The following is a 24,485-nucleotide window of genomic DNA, read 5'->3' on the forward strand; positions in this document are numbered from 1 at the left end:
GTTCTCCTTGCAGTCCAAGGGACTCTCAAGAGTCTTCTCCAACACCACAGTTCAAAAGCATCAATTCTTCGCGCTCAGCCTTCTTCACAGTCCAACTCTCACATCCATACATGACCACAGGAAAAACCAGAGCCTTGACTAGACATAAGCAGAATCCAATTGGAAATAAGTTTTATATATGCAAATACTACATCTAATGAAGTGAAAACTGTTGTGGTTGTTAATCAAGGAGAAGAAACTAGCTTCCTTCTGAATTTGGGGATCTAAAGGCAGATGTTTCATCCTGTTTTCATTTTCCTCTCACTAAATCACATTTCCTTAATGTGCTCTGGAAGGAATAGAAGTTAGATTCAGAATATTGATAACTGGGCACAAGGCGTCAGCAAACTGTAACACCAAGGTGCTCACAGCCAAGAGCCTTTCATAAACAGCATGAACAGCAGTGTGGACACGCACCTCAGTTACCCAGGAGAACTCCATCTTCATGGAAGCAATGTAAGCTCTTCCAAGGCAAGTCAGTGTTTGGGGTGAGATGTCCTTTGGTATACTGAATAACCATTAGCCATCTTGGGCTTCCCAGGTGGCTCAGTGGTAAAGAATCTACCTACCAAGCAGGAGGTGCAGGTTCGATCCCTGGGTTGGAAAGATCCCCAGGAGAAGGAAATGGCAACCCACTGTAGGATTCTTGCCTGGGAAATCCCATGGACAGAGGAGCCTGGCAGGCTGCAGTCCATGCGGTTACAGTCAGACACAACTTAACAACTAAACTACAACAACAATGGGTATTAGTAATTTAATGCTATCATAGGCCCAATCAGAAAGAACTGAATGAAATGGCAGATAAAAGACACCTATGACAAAGGACAATAGTTGAAAAAATGAATTACCTTGATAATATTTAGACAACATGTAGCTCCAACCCTTTATACTGATACATACCACTATTTTGTGGGGCTACCCTGGTGGCTCAAATGGTAAAGAATCTGCCTGCAATGTAGGAGACCTGGGTTCAATCCCTGGGTTGGGACGATCCCCTGGAGAAGGGAATGGCTACCCACTCCAGTATTCTTGCCTGAAGAATTCCATGGACAGAGGAGCCAGGCGGGCTACAGTTCATGGGGTCACAAAGAGTCAGACATGACTAAGCAACTAATACTTTCACTATTATTTTGTAGATTTTAATCTCCCAACTTTCAGATAGTAGAACCATTCGTTAGGAAGAAGTCATGGAGACTGAGTTCAGGACACTCTGGAAACTATACAGTCAGTAACACTTTTTAGGGGTGTAAGCAAGATATTTTAAACATTGCAAGAGTAGAATTGAGATTTTATTTACCTTCTTCTGGAGAGGCACAGACAAGGCTCTGGCTCATGTATCTTGAGGTGTGTCTCTGCTGGGAACACAGCAGTGCGCTCCTGGTCCACATCTGCCTCTGTCTCTCTCATGGATGTTTGAGGCAGGAAGCAGTAGTTGATCACCATCTGCTCAGGGTTCACTGCCTTTGCCACTACAAGGTCTGTACGTGAGGTCAAGTGCATAAAAATACTGACCTTCCAGAGAGTATAAAATAGGTAGAAAAAGTTTCCTTATCTAGTCTTCAGACTTCAGGTTGAACAGGAGCTATGGGTCTTGCTGACTTCTGGACAAGTTATCAATCTTGCACAGAGACCCCAGTCCAAGTCTGAGACCAATGACAGGATGGATGCCTGTGGACACAGCCAAGTGAAACTGGGTTTGATCCATCTGCTTTGAGAGCAGAGGCGCTTTTGTGAGTCAGAATGCCATCATGCCATCCCTCAAAATCAATTATTTGTAAAGATGATAATGGTCAATGAGCATTAGAATTTATGGAACCAATAAGGAAAATATTTTTATGACTGATTATCTCAAGGTAATAAAACGTTGTTTTATACCTTTTGAGTGCCTCACAGGACCAACGATTACACTTTGCCTTTTTGGTTTTGTGTATTTTTTTAAACTTTACTGAGCTAATGTTGGCTGAAATCCTTAGAACTTTGCCTCTGTGCAATCAAGTGCTATTTCTTTACCCTAAGAAATCTATTTGTATAATCTCTGGCTGTAATGATTATTTTGAAAAAGTTCCTTTGCATCTCAAATGATTTTTTTATGGAATAAGACATAAGGGGAATAAATACATTGTAAGCATTAATAATTTAAGCCTGTGTCTATACAGGTTAAGCCAATGGAGTCATAAATATTTCCATAATTCATGCCTGAAACCAATTTGTGAAAATAGGGAGATGGCCTTATATGTCACTGGGTGTGTTTGCTCTACATACCAACAATTAACTTCCTGATACTTTAGTCTTATCAGCCCTGTGATTGCCCCATTTTTGGAAATCCTGCTCTAAAAATCTGTCTTCAGAAGAGTTCATGGCTCTCAGCTTTTTCAGTGGCCCTGTCACCTGCCTGAATTGATCTACAGGTGGAATATTAATGGGCTCATGCACCCAGACATAACATACACGCCTGGCTATATTTCAGCATGGTCAAGGAAAGTGCTGCCAGGACAGACAGACAGGAACTCCATAAATGCACTGCCAAAAAAACCAACCAATACAGAAGCTATTTCCCAGCCAGCCATATACTTCAGACTTTTACTTACTACAGAGAACTGTCCGGAGATGATCTGGGATTCTGCAGAGTGTCAGGAGTCTTGACCCACCAGCTGCTGAGAAGGGAAAAAGGAAGGTGGCCTGAGATAAGGTCAGCTGCCCACGAGACAAAGCATCTGCTACGGTGTACATCAGCCTCCACACCTGCCATTTCAGACTGTGCCTCAGCAAAAGTCTAAGCTGCTGAAGCTGTAACACTTCAGGGTCTTTTAGCCAATATGTTTAAGTCCTATGTGCCAATCTTAAATTCCAAAGTCTCCTGGACTTGGCAGTATCAGAGCAGCTACTGAAGATGATGGCACCAGCCAGGGTGGAATAACCCTCGGTACTGAGTTCAGAAGGTGAATCGTGGGCAATTATTGCTGATCAGCAGCCTAAGCATTGATAAACCCTGACCTCTGAAGGTCAGCACTGTCGTGAGGCAACATCCAAGAACTGTGACCTGAAACATGTCCCAGATACCAAACCTGATTGAGCAAAAGAGCAAGAAATCCACAGCCAGCGCAAAACACCTCACCCTTTTATAGTTAGGTGACGCCTATAAATGAGGGTGAATAAATTCTAACACATACTCCTCCTGGCCTTGAAAAAGCAGGAGGACAGCAGTCAGAACAAGCTGAGGTGCGACCTGCATCCTCCCCTTTGGTAGTGTGACCCTCACCCTCCCAACAGGATGCATTCAGCCCCGTTGCAGGAAGAGCATCCCTACATGTGTGTATGTGTGTGTGCTGTGTATCACGGTGATGTACGTGTTCACTGAGTTTATGTTAACCTGTCACACACTGGTGACCTTCTCTTCATTCTTTCTAAAGAAGACAACCAATGTTTATCAGAGAAAACTCCCCAGCGGTCTGTGCGATAGAGACGTGTCACCCACCTGCTAGTCCCGGGGGACAGTTCAACTGCGGAAACGGCACAGTAAGGTTTTGTGCTGTGTTATCCTTCTTTTCTCAAACACAATGACACCACCTTAGCTTTTCAGATATGGAACACTTCTTTGGCTGTTTCAGAGTTCCCTCTTGCTGTATCTTCTATGCAATTCCTTTTCTAGAAACCCCCTGCAGAGGCGGGCTCTCTGGGGTCCCATCCGAGTCGCCATGCACTGGAAGCGAGGGATGCTAGCCCTGGCTGCCTCTCTCCATTTCCCTGCAGTTCTTTGGTTTGTAAATTTGCCTGCATCTATCCTGTCAGCCAACATGTACAAAATGCAAGAAAGAATTTTTAAACAGGTAATAAATTATATTTATAAGCAACAGAGTGTGCTGCCTCACTTATTCCTTCACGGAGCCCTCCCCTGTGTGAAGAGTCACCCAGTGTTTCTTCAATAGCATGGAAGAGCACTTAGACCCTGCACAGACGGTAACCACAGCCTCCCTCAGGCCAGGATGAGGCTATGGAACAATGCTTCTCAAGCCTCTGTGCACAATGGTGTCACTTGAGCAGCTTTACAAAATGACTGCCTGGATCTCACCCTCAGAGAACCTGAATTCACAGGTCTGGGGTGTAGACTTGGCCTTGGGAGTATTATTATAAGTTCCCAGGTGATATCAGTGAGCAGTTACGGCAGGGACCAGGTCTGGGTACTGTGGGTCAGAGGCCCTGGAGAGTTGGGAAGAAGGTGAACGAAGGCCAGACCCTCATATAGTCCATTTTAGATGAATTCTACACATGGAGAACAGACTCATGGTTGCCAAGGGGGAGCAGGGATGCGAGAGGGATGGATTGGAAGTTTGGGATTAGCACATGCGAACTAATGTATGTAGGATGGATTAACAGCAGGATCCTACCATATAGCACAGGGAACTACATTCAACATGAAACTACCAGCAGAAATTAACACAGCATTAAAAGTCAAGTATACTTCAATAAAATTTAAAAATAAAAGTCTGCAAAGAGCCACACTGTATATGTGTGCTAAATCACTCAGTCGTGTCCAACTCTTTGAGACCCCATGGACTGTACCCCGCCAGGGTCCTCTGTCTGTGGAATTTTCCAGGCAAGAACACTGGAGTGGGTTGCCATTTCCTCCTCCAGGGGATCGTCCTGACCCAGGGATCGAGCCCCAGTCTCCTGCATCTCCTGCACTGCAGGCAGATTCTTTACCACTGAGCCATCTGGGAAGCAACAGATACATTAGTAGGTACAAAATGAAAAGGGAGGATGCCCAGAGCTAGAGCAAACACCAGGCCGACCTGCTCAATTTGTGGAGGACGGCAGGCCACTCCCTCCGAGTGATGAGCGTGAGAGATGCTCCACGTGTGCAGGGGACTCTGAGGCAGCCTCTTCTGGGTGAGGGAGCTGCTCTGAGAGGGGAGGCTCCTGCCCATTCCTGCCCCTCAGCCTTGGCCACCAGAGCCTGTGAGTAACGGGACCTGTCCTGACAGTACTGTCCTTTGACTTAAGACCATGCAAGACTGCGGTCACAAAACCAGCTGTGGGTCAGAGCTAAGGAAGTGGTGGCACTGGAGTCCGGGTAAACCAGAGTCCTGGTAAAAACAGAAGGGAGAAGTGGGGGCTGTGGCTGAGAAGTTAGCGCCATTTAAAGAGTGAAAACTCCATAAAGAATGAAACGGACGGCACTTCACAAAGACAGTATACAGTGGCACAGGCTCAGCCCACGACCATCCCTCGAGCCCTGCTTTGGAGCTTTGGTGGCTGGGGCTGCTGTTGGGAAAACTGCAACCAGCAAAATGCACATACATTTTCCGAGCTGGGGAGGAGGGCTACCCGAGCCCCTCTCTGGGTTGGTGTCTCTGGAAAGTTCTAGCATGTGGCCCAGGAAAAGAACCAGAGTTCCCTATCAGCCCCAGAGTTCCCTACAGCCAATTAATAGCACAACCTGGGGAGGCACTGCTTCATAGGAACAAAAGTCCTGAGAGCAGGCTCACCTGTGCTCTGCTGCAGGGACGGGAAGGAACCACCAAGCATGCAACTTAAAAGTGGCCCAGGCAAGCGAAGATGCTGTTCACCTCAGCTGGGGTTTGCCATCTCTGACTTTGAATCCAGGAAAGCCCACAGCATCCAGGAGTGGGGTGCAGACAGGGTGGGAGAGGGTGTCCCCACTGCAGACTCTGGCTAGTTTCACACGTTGCCAGCTTTACATCCTGCAAAATTAACGTCCGTGAGGAAAAGCAGTATTTATGAGCACCTGCTGTGTGCCTGGAGTGGAGCCACACAGACTTCCCATGTCCACCTCATCTGTTTCTCCTCAGAGCCCCATGAGGTGGGGCTCAATTTATAGGGAAGAAGTCTGGGGCTCAGACTATATGCTTCTGTGAAACTGAGATGATGAAAACCATGCACGTGACTGAAATCCATCTGAATCCCCATGTTGGGGTGAACTCTCCTGGCATTAGTGCAGCTGACTCAGCACAGCCAGTCACACACCGTGGAGCCCCTGGGAACTGAGGTGCAAGCCCGCCTGTGCTCCCGGTGCCCCAACGACTCTGGGTCTCCTCTCTCTGGATCCAGTCTCCACTGTGAAAGTAGAAAGTGAAAGTTGCTCAATCACGTTCGACTCTTTGCAACCCCATGGACTGTAGCCCATCAGGCTCCTCTATCCACGGAATTCTCCAGGCAAGAATACTACGGAGTGGGTTGCCATTCCCTTCCCAGGGGATGTTCCTAACCCAGGGATAGAACCTGGGTCTCCTCCACTGCAGGCAGATTCTTTACTGTCTAAGCCATCCCTGGATGACCTCAAAACCAAACTTTTCACTCTGGCCTCCAGGATTCCCAGTCCATGGACAAACACTTCAACGTGTTCCCTCTCCCTCTGCAGACGGCTGTCTCCTCTCTGGGGGACATTGATTCCGAAACAACAGCAACAACCTGTTTGCTCCATGCTCCATGGACTTCACAGTCAGGAGAAAGGATGGAGTCTCTTTCCTACTGTTGGGGCACTGCTGCCAGGTCACTGCCCTTGCACGAATGCCCACTCTGTAGTACATCAGGCCATCAGGCCCCACCAGCCTCTGTCTCCACCCTCTGTCCCCATCCCCCAATGGCTCTGGTGAATCCTGTCTCACAATCTTCATGTCATTAGACCACCACCATCCTGGGGGAGCTTCGAAATCCACAAAGACGGACCCAACAATCTGGCTTTGGCATGCATGTGTCATCACCAATCATCTTGTCCATGAATAAATCCATCCACCCCTGTGAGCACACCCTCAGCCTGTCCTTGGTCTTGTGACTCACTCTTTGAAATCTTGATTCTGAACACAGCCTCTTTCTCCATAAGTGCAAACACACCACCTCAACCCAGCCTAGTTCCCTGCCCTCTGACCTGGTTTCTCTGGACCTGTCACCGGCCTCTTCTTTAGTCCCTCCCTCCTCTGAACCACGTCAGCTGCCCCCTTGATGATAAATCTTATTTTCCAGGGCCCCTTGCTGCATATGCCTGGTAACTCCCACCTGAAATGAAACCAGCTGTCGCAGTCTCCAGGCCTACATCTGGGTTCCTGATAGAAAAAAATAAAACCATAAAACTATTAATACATAGAAGAGTAGCACAGAGAATTTGTCATAATAGCTAATATTTAGTAATAGTCGAGTGCTTCACCAAATGCTTAGGGGGCATGGCACGGATTATTTCATCTTCAGAACCACTCCGTGCAGTAGAGATTAATATTATTCTTGTCTTCAAGGGGAAGAAGCCGTGTCTTCAAGAGGTCAAAACAGGGCTACCCTGACAGAGCGGGAAGAACGAGGGGGCCCAGGTTCACAGGCCAGTTGTCTGGTGGCCCAGCGGCCACACCCTGGTCACCAGCCACAGTCAGCCTTCTCCGTCTCAACGGGGCCCTGGGCGTTGCCTGTAAGCAGCTGCCTATGACCTCATCACCAAGGTTCCTACCTTTCCTCTCCCTCTCAACAGATGGTTGTGCCTCCTAATAACAGACAGAATCGGAGCCATCAGACCTCTCGTCCTGCTCTCCTGCCGCCACGGCACACACTCACCCGCGTCGCTGTCCACGGCCACCTCTCCTGCCCGTTACAACGTGACATTTTTACAGAGAACAGGCACAACTATATGACAACAGAGTGTTCTTTCCAAGGGGAGAATGAAACCATTTTATTAGGGGGAATGTTAAAACAAAGCCATATACAATTTGTAACAAATACAATTGTTTGTTCCCTAGTTCTGAATAATTACAGTATATACAAATTCAGTAAGGCACTGGTTCCCCAAAAGAACACAAATGAGTCTTCTTTTGAAACAGACAACAAAATCCCTTATATAGTCTAACTTTTCTCCAAAAAATATGGCATTTTTGTTTTGTTTTACAAAAGGAATCATAAGTGCTAAATTAAGTCACTTCTGATGCCTTCCTTCCTTTCCACGGCTATGTGACTAAGTTTTCTAAGGAGCTATAACTATAGAATTTTTCAAGTTTAAAAAACTGTACTTCTTTCAGTGCCTTTCCACCTACCAACAAAGAACAGACCAACAACACAAAACACTGTCACTTCTAACGAATATGCATGACTCTAGAAACATGAGAGTCGATCAGTATTCAGTCCTCGCTCTACCTGCTTACGCAGCAATTGAAACGTGTCGAAGAATTCCCTGTAAATAAAATCTTAGCGTATTTTATAAGAAGTTTTGTTTTGAGAATAAAAAGAATGGTCACTAGTGTCTTTCAAGCAGCGCGTTTCAGGAGGTCAGAGACCTGTCTCCTCACACACAATGTTCATACAACACTGCTGCCTGTGATGCAACAATCTACACCCTTTTATATAAATAAATATTATGTTTCACTTAGTACTTTATCATCCATAATATTTTACTCTCTAATCCACATAATGGAGTTGTGCCAGACTCCAAACTGAACATAGTATTTATATATACATATATTTATATAATATACACACACATACATAAACTATAAACCCAAATATCTTAGCATACAAAACTTATATTAGCTAACAAGTAATATTTTAGGATTCCTTTGCAGGGAAAAGGTTAGAAGAAAATTTTAGTCTTTGAAATCGTCCTGAAAGTAAGCAATCATCTACAGTATTTCCAGGTCCCCACTATTCTATTGAGAGACAAAACAAAAAAATAAAATTCACTTCTGAGCTACCAGAAATGTAAAAATCAAAATTAACTATTTGGAAGTGAGTAGGTAGTCTCTTTAAGAACAATTTAATATTTCCTAAGTGAGGTGGATTTTGGTAAGACAGGAAAAAAAATCTATTCATAAATAAATTCTTATATCATTAAAACACAATAGTAATTAACATGTCTTTTTAAGTATACCAGAAATAATTTTTAAATGTCCACAGTGAGTATACCAGGTTGGGAATTAGAGAGTAAGCTATCCATTTTTCTAAAGCAACCAAACAAATTATATGAAAGAAATTTGGACACTATCTTAATTTCTTTCCATTTTTCACAGGAACCAACACATCCCTAGAAATCTAGCTTACCTTCAAATCATCACCTCTCCACAGTATATTCTGATTTGAAGTTATCCATGTATAAGAACTTATGAAAAACAAAACCACATTGTTACCTAAGCACTAAGCCCAAACATCACCTAAATTTAGGGAAAATCAAGAAACACAAACATGCCCCCACTTAACTGACATAAATGTGTACTTATTTGTTTTGCAGATGGTCTGATTAGAGGCACTGAAGTTTCTCTCCTAGGCTCAGATGATTATTACACTTAGCTTTAGCCACATACTCCCTTCTAAGCAATCACAAAGAATATTTGACCTAAGAAAAGGGAACATTTACACTATTATTCAGGTTATCTTAATATCAGTAAAAGCAGCATTCTAATCATATTTGGAACCAACTGTTTTTAATCTTTGAAAAAGCAGAAACTTTTTTTTTTCATATTCAAGGATTAAGCAAATATTGTTACAAAGGAGCTGTGGTTATGAAGCATTGGGGAGTGAATGCTGAATACAGAACACTGCTTCCCCCAGACTGTAAGCACAGCTCACAGTCAGTCTCTGCCTTCGGAGGCTTTCTGGAGGAACCAGTCACCAGCTGCAAGCTCACTTCAGAAGTCAGGAAAATATTTTCTCATTTTTCATGCAGCTGTCACATTTCCAAAAACTCTCCATCCTTCAGCCACCAAGTGGGGAAATGAAAATGCGTTATAAAACACTGCCCCCTGGAGTATTCTGGGAAGAATAGAATTGCTGTTTTGGCGGGGGGGGGGCGGGGGGCTGGGGTGTTTAAGGGCAAAGAGGAGGGGCTTCCCAATTCTTTGCTAAACACAACAGAATTCTAAGAAGCAAAAAAAAACCACAGTCGGGAAGCAAATGAATAAGGTTCAGAGGGATGTGTACAATTGTACCCTTTATTATGCTCCTGTTGTTAAGGAATACTAGCCCTGTCAATGATTTGACTCCTGCTGCTCCAAAGTTTTTATGCCTACATAACTGAATAGCTGGAGAGATGTTCTGCACAAGTGCCACGGAGAAGAAAACAATAATAAATTAAAAAGTGAGTTGAACATCATGAAAATAAAAATAAACTGAGTCAGCACTCCTGTGATGCTATCACCTAAGACTTACATCCTCCATCTGTATCTATTCTAGACTCAGTCACGACAGCCATAATATTTGTGGTCTCCACTAGCATTCCTCTGCTGTTCCATTTGGAGGTTATATTTATCTAATTAAAATTAGTTCAATTAACCTGATGTAAGTTTCCTGTCCTCTAAACTCAGACAGAGAAAAGGCAGATAATAACTCAAAGAAACCCTCTTCGTACACAGTAAGTCATGCACACCTTTCCCCCTGCGCCCGAGGAGGTCTCTTCTGCACACCTAAGACATAAGCCACGTGCACCTCCATCCTCACCGCCTACCTTTCTGACACCATCTTCTTAGAGCACAAGAGCAAAGTATCTCTATTTTAAAGCGCCTTGTCTTCGACACAACTGACAGCCACTTAATATTGATCCTTTCATTTGAGAGATCAAAAGCATGCAGGGGTTCAACGTCCTACACACAAAAGCTTTGTGTTTAATGAAAGAAAAACCCTAACAGAATCAGAAATACAAAGTGGTTCTGAAGAACAGTGTTAACATTTACTTCTAGTAGAGTCACGCAAAACCTTCATTTGTCCCACATCCTCTGAAGCTGCAGGAGGTCACGGGTGGGAATCCCCAGAGGTGGTCCCACACAGGTGGTGCTGGCACCCAGGTGCGTTCACATTGCTGCGGCTGCCCCAGTGCAGGGCTGGCCAGAGTGGTCTGAGGAGGCAGGGGCACGTCGGGGCTTTTAAGATGAGTTCCATTCGGTTCTCCGGCTTCAATGATTGTCTTTTGGTTGGTAGAGTGCAACAACATTTTACCAATGGAAACACATATTTTAATTTACCTTCCAGCAGAGTTTCTGGGAAGAACTTTAGTTGTTATTCTTTAAACTAAAATAGTATATACCTTGAAACATTTACATTTTTGTTTTATTTTGGCAAAATTATCTTTTGAGGAAAAAAAAAGGCAATCCCAAAATACTGGGCTTTCTTAGAAAGCAACATGCATCATATCTTGAACAAATTACCCAGGCAGTTTCTCCCTCCTACAGACAGACACGAGGAATCCGTGCTTCTGGAAACTTCTGTTTGTCCAGGCTGCTCCCTGAGAGGTAAGAATACACCCTCTGGGGAGCAGGAGGATGCGCGAGGCTGGTACTGTGGATGCTTCTGGAACATCTTTTGCTCTGCCCACAAACAGAAGAATATCTGCTGGCTTTGTCCAGAGACACTTACTCCTGCCTCAGAGCTTAATGTCCTGGGACTCTGACATTTTGGCCAGTGTCTTCTTAACCCGTAGGGCTGTCAGTCTTGAGGCAGGATTGTGAGCCCAGCATTCCGTCATGAGTTTCCCCATCTGCCTGAGACACTGCAGGAAGGAAAAGGAAAACTGGACTTACACGAGAGAAACGTATGATCTGTAAGGCTGGCACTCGATACTGGCTTTTAGTTCTGGGTTTCTGAAATCTGAATGTACTTTTAAAAGACAGTCTTAAAAGCATGTAGGCATAAAATTCCATAAAAATTCCTTTCTCATGCAAATCTTAAAGGACTAAAACAAATTTTCATGTCTTCCTTGTGATAGGAGCAAGCAGGTGGCTTTGCTGATTGTAGAAGAGTGTCTTTGAAGTCAGATTAAACAAATACAGAAATACCCAGGGAGCCTGTATTCCACTGCACACTCCCGGACTGTCTCTAACACTCGATGAACTTAAATCTTTTATCTAATTCCATACTAGTCAAACAAACATGGTTATTCCTCAATCATAGCTGTCCGCTACAATAACAGCATCACACTATACCATTTAACAAGATTAATGACCTGTGCACAGCCTCACTACAAGTTTCTCCTGCGTTCTCCTGTGGCATGTCAATTATTGGCCTTCCTGTTGAAAAGCACCATTTCGTTTCATTAGAAATCCTCAGTGAAGGGACTCAGCAATATCAATGCCCATAATCACCTTCAAAATAATATAATCTCCAGCATCTTATAAAGCTTTCTGCACAGCTCACTGGGAAACATATGTATTATTTAGCATTTCAGTAACTGGCCACAAAACCAAAGAACCAAAAGTTATTTTTAAATGCAATTAACACTGAAGAATTAGTTTATAAACAGTGTTCTGTCCATTTGTCTGCACTGGCTTGGATACTGTTTGTTTTTTTTTTTTTTTCTTAAGGGATGCTTCAAACTCCTCTCAGAATGTGGCACTCCCCCAAGTGCTGCCAGACACTCCAGGTCTGAGGGGTCCAGAGTTTTCCAGGGTGGATGGAGAAGGGGTGAGCAAGGCGCAGAGGGGGCAGGAGAGGCAAGACTGGCCGGCTCACTTCCTGCTTCCGGGCAGCTCCTCTCAGACCTGCTGTGTAGGTTTCACCAGGATGCACTCAGAGCCCGACTGAGCGTGGGTTTGTTCCCACAGCATCACGTCATCCTTATTAAGGAAGACCCACAGCACAGTCAGGCATCTCACCTAGGTCACCCTGTACCACTTCGGTGTACAGAAAACTCAGTTCTTCAGACGCCTACCTCTTCTCTCATTAAATGAGAGAATGCTGTATGTGAGTCTGTCATGGAGAAAATTCATGATATTTTACACACGCACATTCGGAGAAGTAACAGCCTCTATGCAAGTGTCAGGACATCACCAGTAAATTAAATCATGTTATCAGTTATGTCGGCTAAATACTGACCCACTCAATGTATTTTGGAAGCAGCAAAATCAAATAGGAGAAAGGAACAGATAATGTAACATACTGCACTTATATCCAAATAAATTCCTGCAATGACACACCATTATCGTCCCAACAGAGAAAACGAATTCCTGCAATAAGTATTTGGAATTTTGGCAAAAGGAGAAAAGACCTCCAACCTCACCTCGTCGCTGCTCCACCGGTTGGGGAAGGAGGGCCGCAGCTTCTTGATACACACGATCTCTCTCATGTCCTCATAAGAGGGGTCACTGGGCACCAGGTCATGATAGGGGAGCTGATATTCTTCCACTATACCTGAAAATATGATCTTAATAAGGTTATTATTTTCTCTGAAGAGGAAATAAAAGTCTAACAAACAAACTGTTCTCAGAGGAAATTTCTATCAGCACCAAAGACAAGTTCAGGTTGAAAAACAGCAAAAAAAAAAAAAAAAGCCACAAAACCCCACCAACCTTGAAAAAAATGGGCCCAAATGACATTCAAAAAATGAATAAAAAGCACATGGAAAAATTATTATACACCTTCAAGCCTTTTTTCCTAACTTCTAAAAGCTAAGTAAACAAACATCTCAAATTTACTTCTGATTTTATAATTGCTCTTGTACTCTGTGCCAAAATTTTAAAAATCTATATAAATCTTGTGCAAATTTGGCAGACACACCCCAAACTCATTCTGTACAATATGTAACTATTTCTATTACTGCAATATGAGATTATGAATCTCATAATAAATTTGGCAGTGTATCCTCAGTTCAGTTCAGTTTAGTCATTCAGTCGTGTCCGACTCTTTGTGACCCCAGGAATCGCAGCACGCCAGGCCTCCCTGTCCATCACAAACTCCCCAAGTTCACTCAGACTCAAGTCCATCGAGTCGGTGATGCCATCCAGCCATCTCATCCTCTGGCGTCCCCTTCTCCTCCTGCCCCCAATCCCTCCCAGCATCAGAGTCTTTTCCAATGAGTCAGCTCTTTGCATGAGGTGGCCAAAGTACTGGAGTTTCAGCTTCAGCATCATTCCCTCCAAAGAAATCCCAGGGCTGATCTCCTTCAGAATGGACTGGTTGGATCTCCTTGCAGTCCAAGGGACTCTCAAGAGTCTTCTCCAACAGCACAGTTCAAAAGCATCAATTCTTCGGCGCTCAGCCTTCTTCACAGTCCAACTCTCACATCCATACATGACCACAGGAAAAACCATAGCCTTGACTAGACGGACCTTTGTTGGCAAAGTAATATCTCTGCTTTTCAATATGCTATCTAGGTTGGGCATAACTTTCCTTCCAAGGAGCAAGCATCTTTTAATTTCATGGCTGCATAACATAATGTCAGATGTACACTTTCTTTCTGCTTAATCATCAGAATGTATTCTTACATACTGAAAATTTAGAATACTATATTCCAGGTGGTGCTAGTGGTAAAGAATCTGCCTCCCAATGCAGGAGACATAAGAGACATGGGTTTGATCCCTGGGTTGGGAAGATCCCCTGGAGAATGGCATGGCAGCCCACTCCAGTATTCTGGCCTGGAAAATCCCATGAACAGAGGAGCCTGGTGGGCTATAGTCCATGTGGGTCGTAGAGCTGGACACAACTGAGTGACTAACACTTTATTATGTCCTTTCTTGTAAATTCAAACCCATTTATAATCATGAAGGACCAGAAGGTTCAAAAGTTTTCTCAGATCACTCCAACTCACCATTTATTCTGTCCCCTGCTGAGATTATAGATCAAAAATATATGTACTATCTACATTACTAATTCCTTCTGCTGTGTGTCATCTCCACATAAGACAATGAAAGCAAAGGTCTCCTGGACAGGAGATGCTCATTTCATTCCCATTCTTCCTCCCTTCCTAATCCTCAAAATGATGGTTCTGGAAATCTTAAGCGAGGATGCTGTTGATCTCATTCAGCTCAGATTTTCCTTGGTGCCTAATGCTGGTGCCTTACCTGGCTGGACGGATGCATGGTGGTGGGGTGGGGGTACAGGCCACCACAGACACAGAGCCAACCACACAAAATTATCAATTCACAGGAGTCTGTCTTTGCGCTCTAGGCCTTACTCCTCTCTCCTTATCACGCAATAGCATTATCAAAATTTTCCACAACTGCTGCCTTTGTGTCTGAAACTTCAAAAATTTCTCTTTTCTCCCAAAGTCTGAAAGGCCTATACCTGGATATGTCTGCTTCACCCAGAAGTATCCAGACTAGAAAGATAAACCCCAAATTTCCAATATCCTCACAAAGGAGAATGTTAGAGAACAGAATCTCTGTGCTTGTCTCCTCTGGAAGAGCAAAGAAACTCATCTGCTGAGAGTCTATGATCTGCAAGGCGTGAATAGTATATGTTATAATTTATCTTATTAGATTCTCAAAACTATGTTTATAAGATAGCACTATACAGATGAGTAAAGCTGATTTTGAAAGATTAAGTAACTTGCCCGATGCCATACAGTTGGTCTTAGACAGAGCCGGGTCTTTCTGACAAATATACATCAATCTCATATGGAGATAAGGGAACATGTTAGTACCTCTCTAACCCCCACAGGCAAAGACAGCCCTAGAAAAGCAACTAATACTCTGCTGTCTACATAAGGTTGGCTTGTTTCCTAAGTAGAGAATCCTGGCTCCTGTATTCCTGCACACAAGCTTTCAAATAAAGGCTTCTTGTAGCCCTATTCACTTTTAGATGTTCAAGAAAACATAATTAGAAAAGTAATCTACACTCTACTACTCCTTTAACTTCTGTAAACCTATCTTAATAAAAAAATAAGTGTAAGCATATTATTCAAAAACAGACTCGTTTACTCTTAATAAAGCATGAAATCATAATTACAAAAGGAGATTTATAAAATATCTGTTTAGGAAACTTGTCCTGCATTCGCTTTCCTTTTGACCTAAAGACGTCTCTTATTTCAGAGGGAAAGTTTTCTATTTTTAACTGCTTACACGAGGCACAGAGTTCCCAGAGTGATTAGAACGCATCATTGAAGATGATCTTTCTATGAAAGTATGAATACCTGTTGATCTGTTGTTTCTCCTTCGTATTTAAATATGACTCTAAACGTAAGTTAAGTCTCTACCAACCAAAATGAAAAGTAAAAATAATAGCTAACGTGTACTGAGTGCTCTTTATACACCAGGCAGTTTTAATTCTTTTTTACAATCATTGAAACCTCACAACAACCATCTGAGGTAGATACAATCATTCACGTCCTTCTGACAATAAGGAAACAGAAACAAAGAAAAATTTAGTAACGCATCAAAGGTTCACAAATAAATGGCAGGTCCAAGAAAAAAATCCCTGTACTAGTTAAGCGCCTGCTGCTCTCTCAGATCCCTGGATAAGCTCAAATTTTTGAGAAAGTGAGGAACCAGCCATCCTGAGGAAAGGCAGCAATGTTACTTTCTGAACCAGCACAACCAAAAGTAGAGGCATAAACAGGGCACTTGATACGGAAAAGCCTGCAACTCAGCTCCTCACCTAAAAGATGTTCAAATCTGCCGAGAGCAAATTATGCAGCAATAAACGAAACACTACAAAGTATTACCTCTGAATATTTAAAAAAATCTTTTCTTAGTTTTACTAAGGAATCCTTATGTTTACAGAAAAGTTATCATGAACAATAATGACACTTTTATGCTTTAATTTCCTTTTGATACAAACTGATGCTTTCAAGCTCATTTATGAGGACGTATCATAGAAATTCAAGAATTAGGGGCTTAAACAAGGGGTGTCCCCCCACATTGATGTGTCTCCCTTCATCTGTACAGAGGAAGCCACAGGGAAGGGGCCATTGATGTTCGGGGTGAGGCCAGAAGCTGGAAGGGGTAGGAAAGGGGGTTTGACTTGATGGAGTACCTGCTGGAGGAAAAGCTCAGGAGAGAAAGGAGACAATATACATGGTAGAAGGGGGTGAGCTCTGAAAAGGCCAGAGGAAGCTGGCAGTGTGCCTGAAAGAGACTCAGCAGTAGTAGCAGGCAGAGGGAAGGTGGCGAAGACCGTTCTAAGATGTTAAATCCCATGGTTTGGGAGGACTGTGATTGCATCAACAGAAATACAGGAGAAAATCAAATCAAATCTGATTTAGTAAACAATGCAATAACTCTGATTTCTGACCAGAGAGAAAGGATTTGCAGCAGCTCCAGGAGTATCACTGTCACTTACCTCCTGATACACATCTCCTAGCGACCTCCCAAAGGATGAGTCCAAAGCTGTACATGTCGGCCATGATGTAAGACTGAAAGTGGTTTCTATTCAAGCTCTCATCCAGCACTTCTGGAGGCATGTAGCGCTTGGTGCCAACTCGAGTGTTGGGTGGTATGTCAACTTCATTCGTGTCACTAAGGAGAAAGGCAGGCAAAGCGCTATCAGCTTTGAAGAGGACCAATGAATGACACGTCGGGGGATTCCTAATTCGGTGCTTTAGTGAAAGGTGAGAAAGGATATCCTTTCAAGGCGTAACGTTTCCCTAAAAAATTTCTTGCCAAAAGTTCAATAATCCCAGGTCAAAACCCAATGAAGATGACAAGCAGAATGAAGCTACAACATGTAAGATAGCACTGCCACAAGATCAGTGTAAACTCTACATTATTGCTATGAATAAATACCTATTCAATGTCAAAATCACCGTCCATCCCTTCATATATTAGCCCTTAAAACTGGCAGATGCACATGTGAATTTGGTTTATTTGAGACAGTATTTCTTAAGCCAAGTGTTGGAAGGCTTTTGCAGCTACAAACAAGTAAGAAGGGACAGGAGGAGAGGAATCAACGAAGATTTGCAAAGGTTTTACTTTGATAAGCAGAGACCTATAAAAAGGATTTCTACTAGCACTATTATTTCATAAACCAAATAACATGTATTTTTTAATAAAAAGGAAAATAACTGAATATATTATCTTTAGCTTCCAGACGATTTCACAACATGATCTATTAATTATTATTATTCTGCATAGACAGGGAGAAAATTCCTGATGGAAGGACAGTCATCTGCAGGCTGGCATGTGGGAACCATGGTCTCAGTGCAGTGAGCTGGAGCCGGAGCTGTGAACCCACTTTGCAAATCTGCCAAACTATGATTGCGTGAGAAGCTGACAATTAATGAGAGGAGACATGTAACATCACTTCCAGCACAATGCTAAGCACGCATCACGAGTTCAACAAGTCCCACAGCTCAAAAGAAACTAGTGGAAATAAGGAGCAATGAACCCCTGTTTTGATGGATGAATCAACTGCAAAACAGAAAAGATTAACAACAAAAAAACCTCATGATTAACCTGAAGTCTCTAGAAAATCTGTGATAAACCTTCCTTTCTCTTGATTCCCAAGAGTTTTTCTTTTTCTTTTCATCAGACTTCACTCACTCTCAACCACTGATATGTTTGTTCTTTTTCCTCAATGCAGAAAACAGCTGCATATATCAAATACCACACTGTTCATCATACTGCATCACAGACAACAGCAAATTTAGCAAAGCACAAGCTGGAATCAAGATTGCTGGGAGAAATATCAGCAACCTGAGATATGCAGATGATACCATTCTAATGGCAGAAAGTGAAAAGGAAATAAAAAGCCTCTTGATGAGGGTGAGAGAGGAGACTGAAAAAGCTGGCTTGAAACTCAACATTCAAAAAACTAAGATCATAGCATCCAGTCCCATCATTTCAAGGCAAACAGAAGAGGAACAATGGAAGCAGTGACAGATTTTATTTTCCTGGGCTCCAAAATCACTGCATAGGGTGACTGCAGCCATGAAATTAAAAGATGCTTGCTCCTTGGAAGAAGGGCTATGATAAACCTAGACAGCATATTAAAAAGCAGAGACATCATTTTGCCAACAAAGGTCTGTAAAGTCAAAGCTATGGTTTTTCGAGTAGTCATGGATAGATGTGAGAGGTAGGCCATAAAGAAGGCTAAGCACCAAAAAACTGATGCTTTCAAATTGTGTTTCAGAAGAAGACTCTTGAGAGTCCCTTGGACTGCAAGGAGATCAAACCAGTCAAGCCTAAAGGAAATCAACCCTGAATATTCATTGGAAGGACTGATGCCGAAGCTCCAATACTCTGGCCACCTGATGCAAAGGGAAGACTTAATGGAAAAGACCCTGAAGCTGGGAAAGATTGAAGGCCAAAGGAGAAGGTGGTGGCAGAGGATGAGATGGTTGGATGGCATCACCGACTCAGTAGACATGAGTCTGAGCAAACTCTGGGAGATAATGGAGGGGATCCTCGTGTGCTTCAGTCCACGAGGCGGCAAAGAGGTGGACAGGACTGAGCGACTGGGCAACCACCACCACACAGTGGCTTTGGGGGAAGAAAAAAAACAGCTTGGGGTCGGATCTTACTGCCTCAATCTCTATCTTCAAAAACATAAAACACAGTGTCATTGGGAAAATCTGAAGGGTGGCAGTTATCCCGCTGTAGATCGCAAAACTGTTAACATTTACTAAAACTTATAAAGCTTCATTCTTACTACCATTTAAAATTAGTTTCCATCTAAAATTCTTTAGCTAAAGCTATTTCACCAGATGTGTCACTAGGATACTCATTAGGCCCCTCGAGATCTTTTAAAAGCAACAACTCTGAAGGAGCCCATTTTCCTAAAATAACAGTTAAAGGAAATTTTTTTAAATGAAAAAAAAAAAAAAAAAAGAATGTAGGTCTCAGTGCTCTAGGCTTTTTTCTAAGGCTAGAAAGAGTATAAAATATGAATCACGGTATTTATCAGCAGGACATAATAGAAAAAGGTCACCCGTGTACCTAAAGAGTACATAGTAAGGAACACAAAAGAGAAGAGGCTGAATGATAATGTGGGAAAATAACAGATGTCAAAGATGCCACAGAGGCTCCCCCTTCAATTATAAAGCAATTTCTCTCCTCCTCTTCTACCCACTGACACCTCTCATGTGAACACACAGCGGGTTCTTCATTATTGTGTAACCTGTGTGTGTTATAGTTTATGACCTTGAACCACTGGGGGAAACCAGTGCTGGGTTGGACAGAGGATTCTGGGTTCTGTGCAGAGAAACGAGCACGGGGGTTTGCAGATGGAAAGAAGACGGCGAACGGCTTAAATCATCTGCCAGAACATGTTCTGGGAAAGAAAACCAAGAACATGGGCCCCACAGGAGTACATTTAGGCCAAAGGCATACTCTCATAACCTCAGTTGGTAACGATTTTAGATAATTCTTTTCCATTCTTATACTTAGTCCTTAATCTTTTAGTTGGATTTGGGAGGTCAAGAAGGGCTAACAGAATGCGTGGCATGGAGACATCTATGGGAAAACTAAAAACTAATTGGTACTGGAGGATAACAGATTTAGGATTTGTGATGGCCAGACTATTTATAGTTCTCTAGACTCTCATTCCCTCAAACATGGAAAAAACACTCGGTCGAGGACTTTGCTTGTCCATCAGATGCTCCAAAACCATCTCCTTACTTACATAGTACCCTAGCCACTACTGTCCCTCTCCCACCCTGCGCTCTCCATCCTAAGTGCCCTCCCACCAGCGCTGGAATAACTATCTCCCCCGGGAGAGCTGAATAAATATCTTCCCCTAGAAGAACCTGAATAAATATTCTCCTTTGTGGCATCTCAATGAATATTCATCTTCCAACCAAAGACTGTAAACTCCTCTGAGCCCTGAATGACATCATAATCATTGGGTTTGTCCCTAAAGAGCAGGTCTCCACTCCGTCTCCATTCACCACGTGTCTTGCACATGGCAGTAGGGAATACACTTTAAATGAAAGAAGGAAAAGGTTTTTTAATAGTAAACTTTTCTATGTATGATTTAAAGAAAAACTTAAAAATCTCTATTATACATAGGCCATAAAATGAAACATTGCAGCCATGTAGAAAGATAAATTGCATTTTGTTCAGCAAATTAATTTTGTACAGGACTATCAACCCAATGGCAAAAGCCTTCAGCACTATATGTTAAAGAACAAACATACTTATTATAAGTAATTTCCATCCAACATTATAAAGTATTAGTTTCTCCAAGACATCCGGCTCTGTCCCTTTTGCCTCAGGAGGGTTTTCCTAGTTGAAAGTAATTAAACTACATTTCTCTCCCAGGTATTCAGTCACATCATCTTAGCTGTTTCCAAATAAGGGGAGAGAAAAATGGAACTTGTATTCCTCTTCAAGGTCACAAAGAGAAATTAAAGCGATTTAGCACTGGGGCAGCAAAAGCAAAGAAAGCAGAAGGGACAGGAAGTACAATCAGAGGGGTTCTTCCCCAGGCCCAGCGTTAGGACGAGATGCAGATCTTTAAGGACAGGTATGAGTACCTGAAGGAAAGGCCCCAGGAGAGAGAAAGAAGCAGACGAGGGCAGGTGGCCTCACCATCCCCTGCTTTCCTTTTCCGTGGAGGATGGGAGGGCCAAGAGAAGAGTTTGGCAAGAAGAGATGGATGCAGCACCTCTTATTTGGGGCCACAAAGCAAGTGAGAGATTTCAAGGAAACTACTCCAGGTTGGGGAGGAAAGCAAAGATGACTTAGGGTGTGTATGTGTGTGTGTGTGTCGGAGAGAAGAGGGGTGGGGAAAACGCAAACAGACAGACAGACATAGAAGAAGAAAAAGATACAAGACCAAGGCTTTTCTCTCTGAAGGTGCAAGAAGGCTATATGTACTAAGGAGAGGATGGTAGAGGTGAGGCCCTCTCCTGGGAGAGGGCATCTTATCACTGACACTGTTTAGAACTTCCGCACACGGAGATCATTTTAATGGGTTATGTTGTCTACAAACCGGGCAGCCTCTTACTGCCTGTGCCCAGGCAGCTGCCTGCGGTGGCCCAATACTGGTGTCTACAGCGGCGTGTAGACTTCAGGTGTTGGTAGAACTGAGGAAAAGAATCAGAGTCCTTGTGGATGCAGAAAGGCTGGAAGTGGGGCCTCCTTCCAGGATCCTGAGAGACCAGAGAATGAACCTGAGCACCCTTCCAACTCAGTGGAGCAGGGTGTGCCTTAAACTCTTGGGTCTCATGCACTGGAAAAAGGACAGAAAGAATTTTATTTTGATGGCAGGGAATAAAGCAGGTATTTAAAAGTATAATATCTATCTTAACCTTAATTTTTTTCATATTAATTAAACTTCTAATTATGAATCCATAAGCAGAGATTCTTTCAAGGAATGTTACCACACATTTCTTGCAAGAAACTAACCACACATGAACCACAGCAGAGAATACTGAACACTTGTTAGAAAGACAAAAATGACCTTTCAAAGCATGAAATATTCTCATAGAAGAAGGGACTATGCACATCCTTCATCTCTCCTATTGTATCTTGCAAATAGCTATTGAACTGACTTGCTGAACTGAGCTCTGCCTAGGCAGATGTTAACCAACGAGAAGGGTTTTCTGCAGCACCAACAGAATTCACTGCTCCTATGAGTAAACCCTGAGACATCTCAGGGTTTCTTAGAAAGAGAAGCTTGACATGGAAACTCTTCAAGAAGGTGGATGAGGCTGCAGAAACCCTGCTTGGGCGTGCTGCCACTCATGCTTGGTCTGTGACTTAACCATGTCCCTTTTTTTGAAAACCACTAAGTATACACACCAGAAGCAGTGGTGTGTATGTCACTGAGAGACAAAGAACACTGAGAACCTTCTGGGCCAGACTCTCCATCTCCTCTGCACTTGGACAAATGGGCAGGCATCAATCTGGAGATGTGTGTTACAGCCCAGTCTTCACTGTAGGCTTTCTATATAAAATATAATACCTGAAAGGCCATAAGCCAGGCAGGACTTACTCCCTCACTAAGAAAACATATCATTCTGTCCTTGAAGTACCAGAGGGGCTGTGTGATCCTCCAGAGGGCAGGGTGGAAAGCTCTGTAAGTTCCTTCATGAGATTCCACGTTTCACTGTTTTCTTATCCCGAGAGATTAAGGTTAATGGGAGTGTCTCTCGTGGCATCACCCGGATTCCATCTCCCTTCGGCTGATGAGATGCATCAGCACTTACATCATTTTCAAGAGTGTGCACGAAGAAAACAATACAGCATAAAGAAGTTAAGTGAGCAGGAAACCTCTAACGCATTGTCCACCCTCTGTGAACATCACTGGCTGCTGCTGCGGCTAAGTCACGTCCGACTCTGTGCGACCCCATAGATGGCATCCCACCAGGCTCCTCTGTCCCTGGGATTCTCCAGATAAGAATACTGGAGTGGGTTGCCATTTCCTTCTCCAATGCATGCATGCAAAGTCGCTTCAGCCATGTCTGACTCCGTGAGACCCCATGGACAGCAGCCCACCAGGCTCCTCTGTCCACGGGATTCTCCAGGCAAGAATACTGGAGTGGGTTACCATTTCCTTCTCCAAACATCACTGGAAACCTCCCCAAAATGATTTAAAAGCCTGAGAGAACACTTAGCACACAGAGACCACAGCAAAGATTAAGTTCTCACAGGAAGTTCACATGTGAAGTTTGAGAACTCAACACTGAGTTAGCTTTGACCCCACTTGTAGTACAATGCTGTAAATATCTGTGCACATATGCTTCATACTCCCCCGCAACAGGAAAGTCGGGCAGAGTGAAAACCAAAGAACTGTGTACAGCAAGGTTTAAAAGTGAGGCTCAAAAATTGAGAAGACCAAAGTTCCTCTGAAACATATGAAATAAAAACATGAAAAGGACTTCCAATTACCAAATTCAACATCCATTTAATATAAAGGAAACTGAGGCCCAGGGTGGTAAATGATCCCACAGCTGCTAGTTAGCCATATGAGGTCTTTGCGATAGCTATTGAAGTTGTTCATCTGAGCTAGTATCCTCATATCCTTCCTCTCTCCATTAAACAGTCAATATATGCCAAATAAATCTCTGAATTATCCCTTAATGTATTTCCTTCCACTGCTTATGTCTGGGTTTGTATGAAATTTGAGAGTTCATTTAGTTCATTCCCATTAAGCAGAACTAAGTTTCAGAAATATAATAGATACTCATTTTCCTGGTTTTTTTTTAAGGTCTATTAAGACAATGAGTTCTTAATTACTTTGATACTGCCAATAAGTACTGATTCAAAATAATATCTCTAATGGGTAACTCACTATGTCATGTCAAATGAGAAACATCACATAACAACATGGACTCTCAAGATGCCCAGTGAAGAGGAGGGTAAGATGAGGCATGCACTAAAATAATTACAGGGTCAGGCAGGCAAGGGTCAGAAAATTATCACGGGAGTAGAAGAGATGATGTCATCCTTCCTACCTGGGGGATGAGTAAAGTGACTTAGAGGTAACTCTGAGACTGGATTAAGTAACATGGAGACGCAAGGGCATTCCAAGCTATATGTTGTCTGCTGCTGCTGCTGCTAAGTCGTTTCAGTCGTGTCTGACTCTGTGCGACCCCTGAGACGGCAGCCCACCAGGCTCCCCCGTGCATGGGATTTTCCAGGCAAGAGTACTGGAGTGCCATATGCTGTCTAGCCAAAAGCAAACCAGTAGCAAACATGGAGTATACATGGAAAACACACAAATAAGTTCAGCCTTGCAAAATAAAGCATATAAATTGGAGAGTTTTATGTCCATATAAATTGGACATAAAAATAGAAAGGTATATTTAATTCAGCGTGTGAAAAATCCCTGGAGATAAGAGGAAAAAAAAATGCTTTTTCCCTTCATCCCAT

General features: G+C 43.1%; 1 protein-coding gene across 20 annotated transcripts in view; it reads right to left on the reverse strand.

The window, feature by feature from the left end:
- Window positions 1-7,683: 7,683 nt before the first annotated feature.
- Window positions 7,684-24,485, reverse strand: part of BMPR1B (bone morphogenetic protein receptor type 1B) — a 448,576-nt gene continuing 431,774 nt past the window's right edge. For all 20 annotated transcript variants that reach the window (XM_027544024.1, XM_027544025.1, XM_027544040.1 and 17 more), the window contains 3 exons: window positions 17,011-17,186; window positions 13,013-13,143; window positions 7,684-11,506 (listed from right to left, as the gene is read on the reverse strand). In XM_027544024.1, coding sequence (XP_027399825.1) covers window positions 11,381-11,506; window positions 13,013-13,143; window positions 17,011-17,186 — 433 coding nt within the window. In that variant the 3' untranslated portion in view covers window positions 7,684-11,380. The remainder of the gene's footprint in view (window positions 11,507-13,012; window positions 13,144-17,010; window positions 17,187-24,485) is intronic.

This window comes from Bos indicus x Bos taurus, chromosome 6, assembly GCF_003369695.1.
Source record: "Bos indicus x Bos taurus breed Angus x Brahman F1 hybrid chromosome 6, Bos_hybrid_MaternalHap_v2.0, whole genome shotgun sequence".
Classification (NCBI taxonomy): Eukaryota; Metazoa; Chordata; class Mammalia; order Artiodactyla; family Bovidae; genus Bos; species Bos indicus x Bos taurus.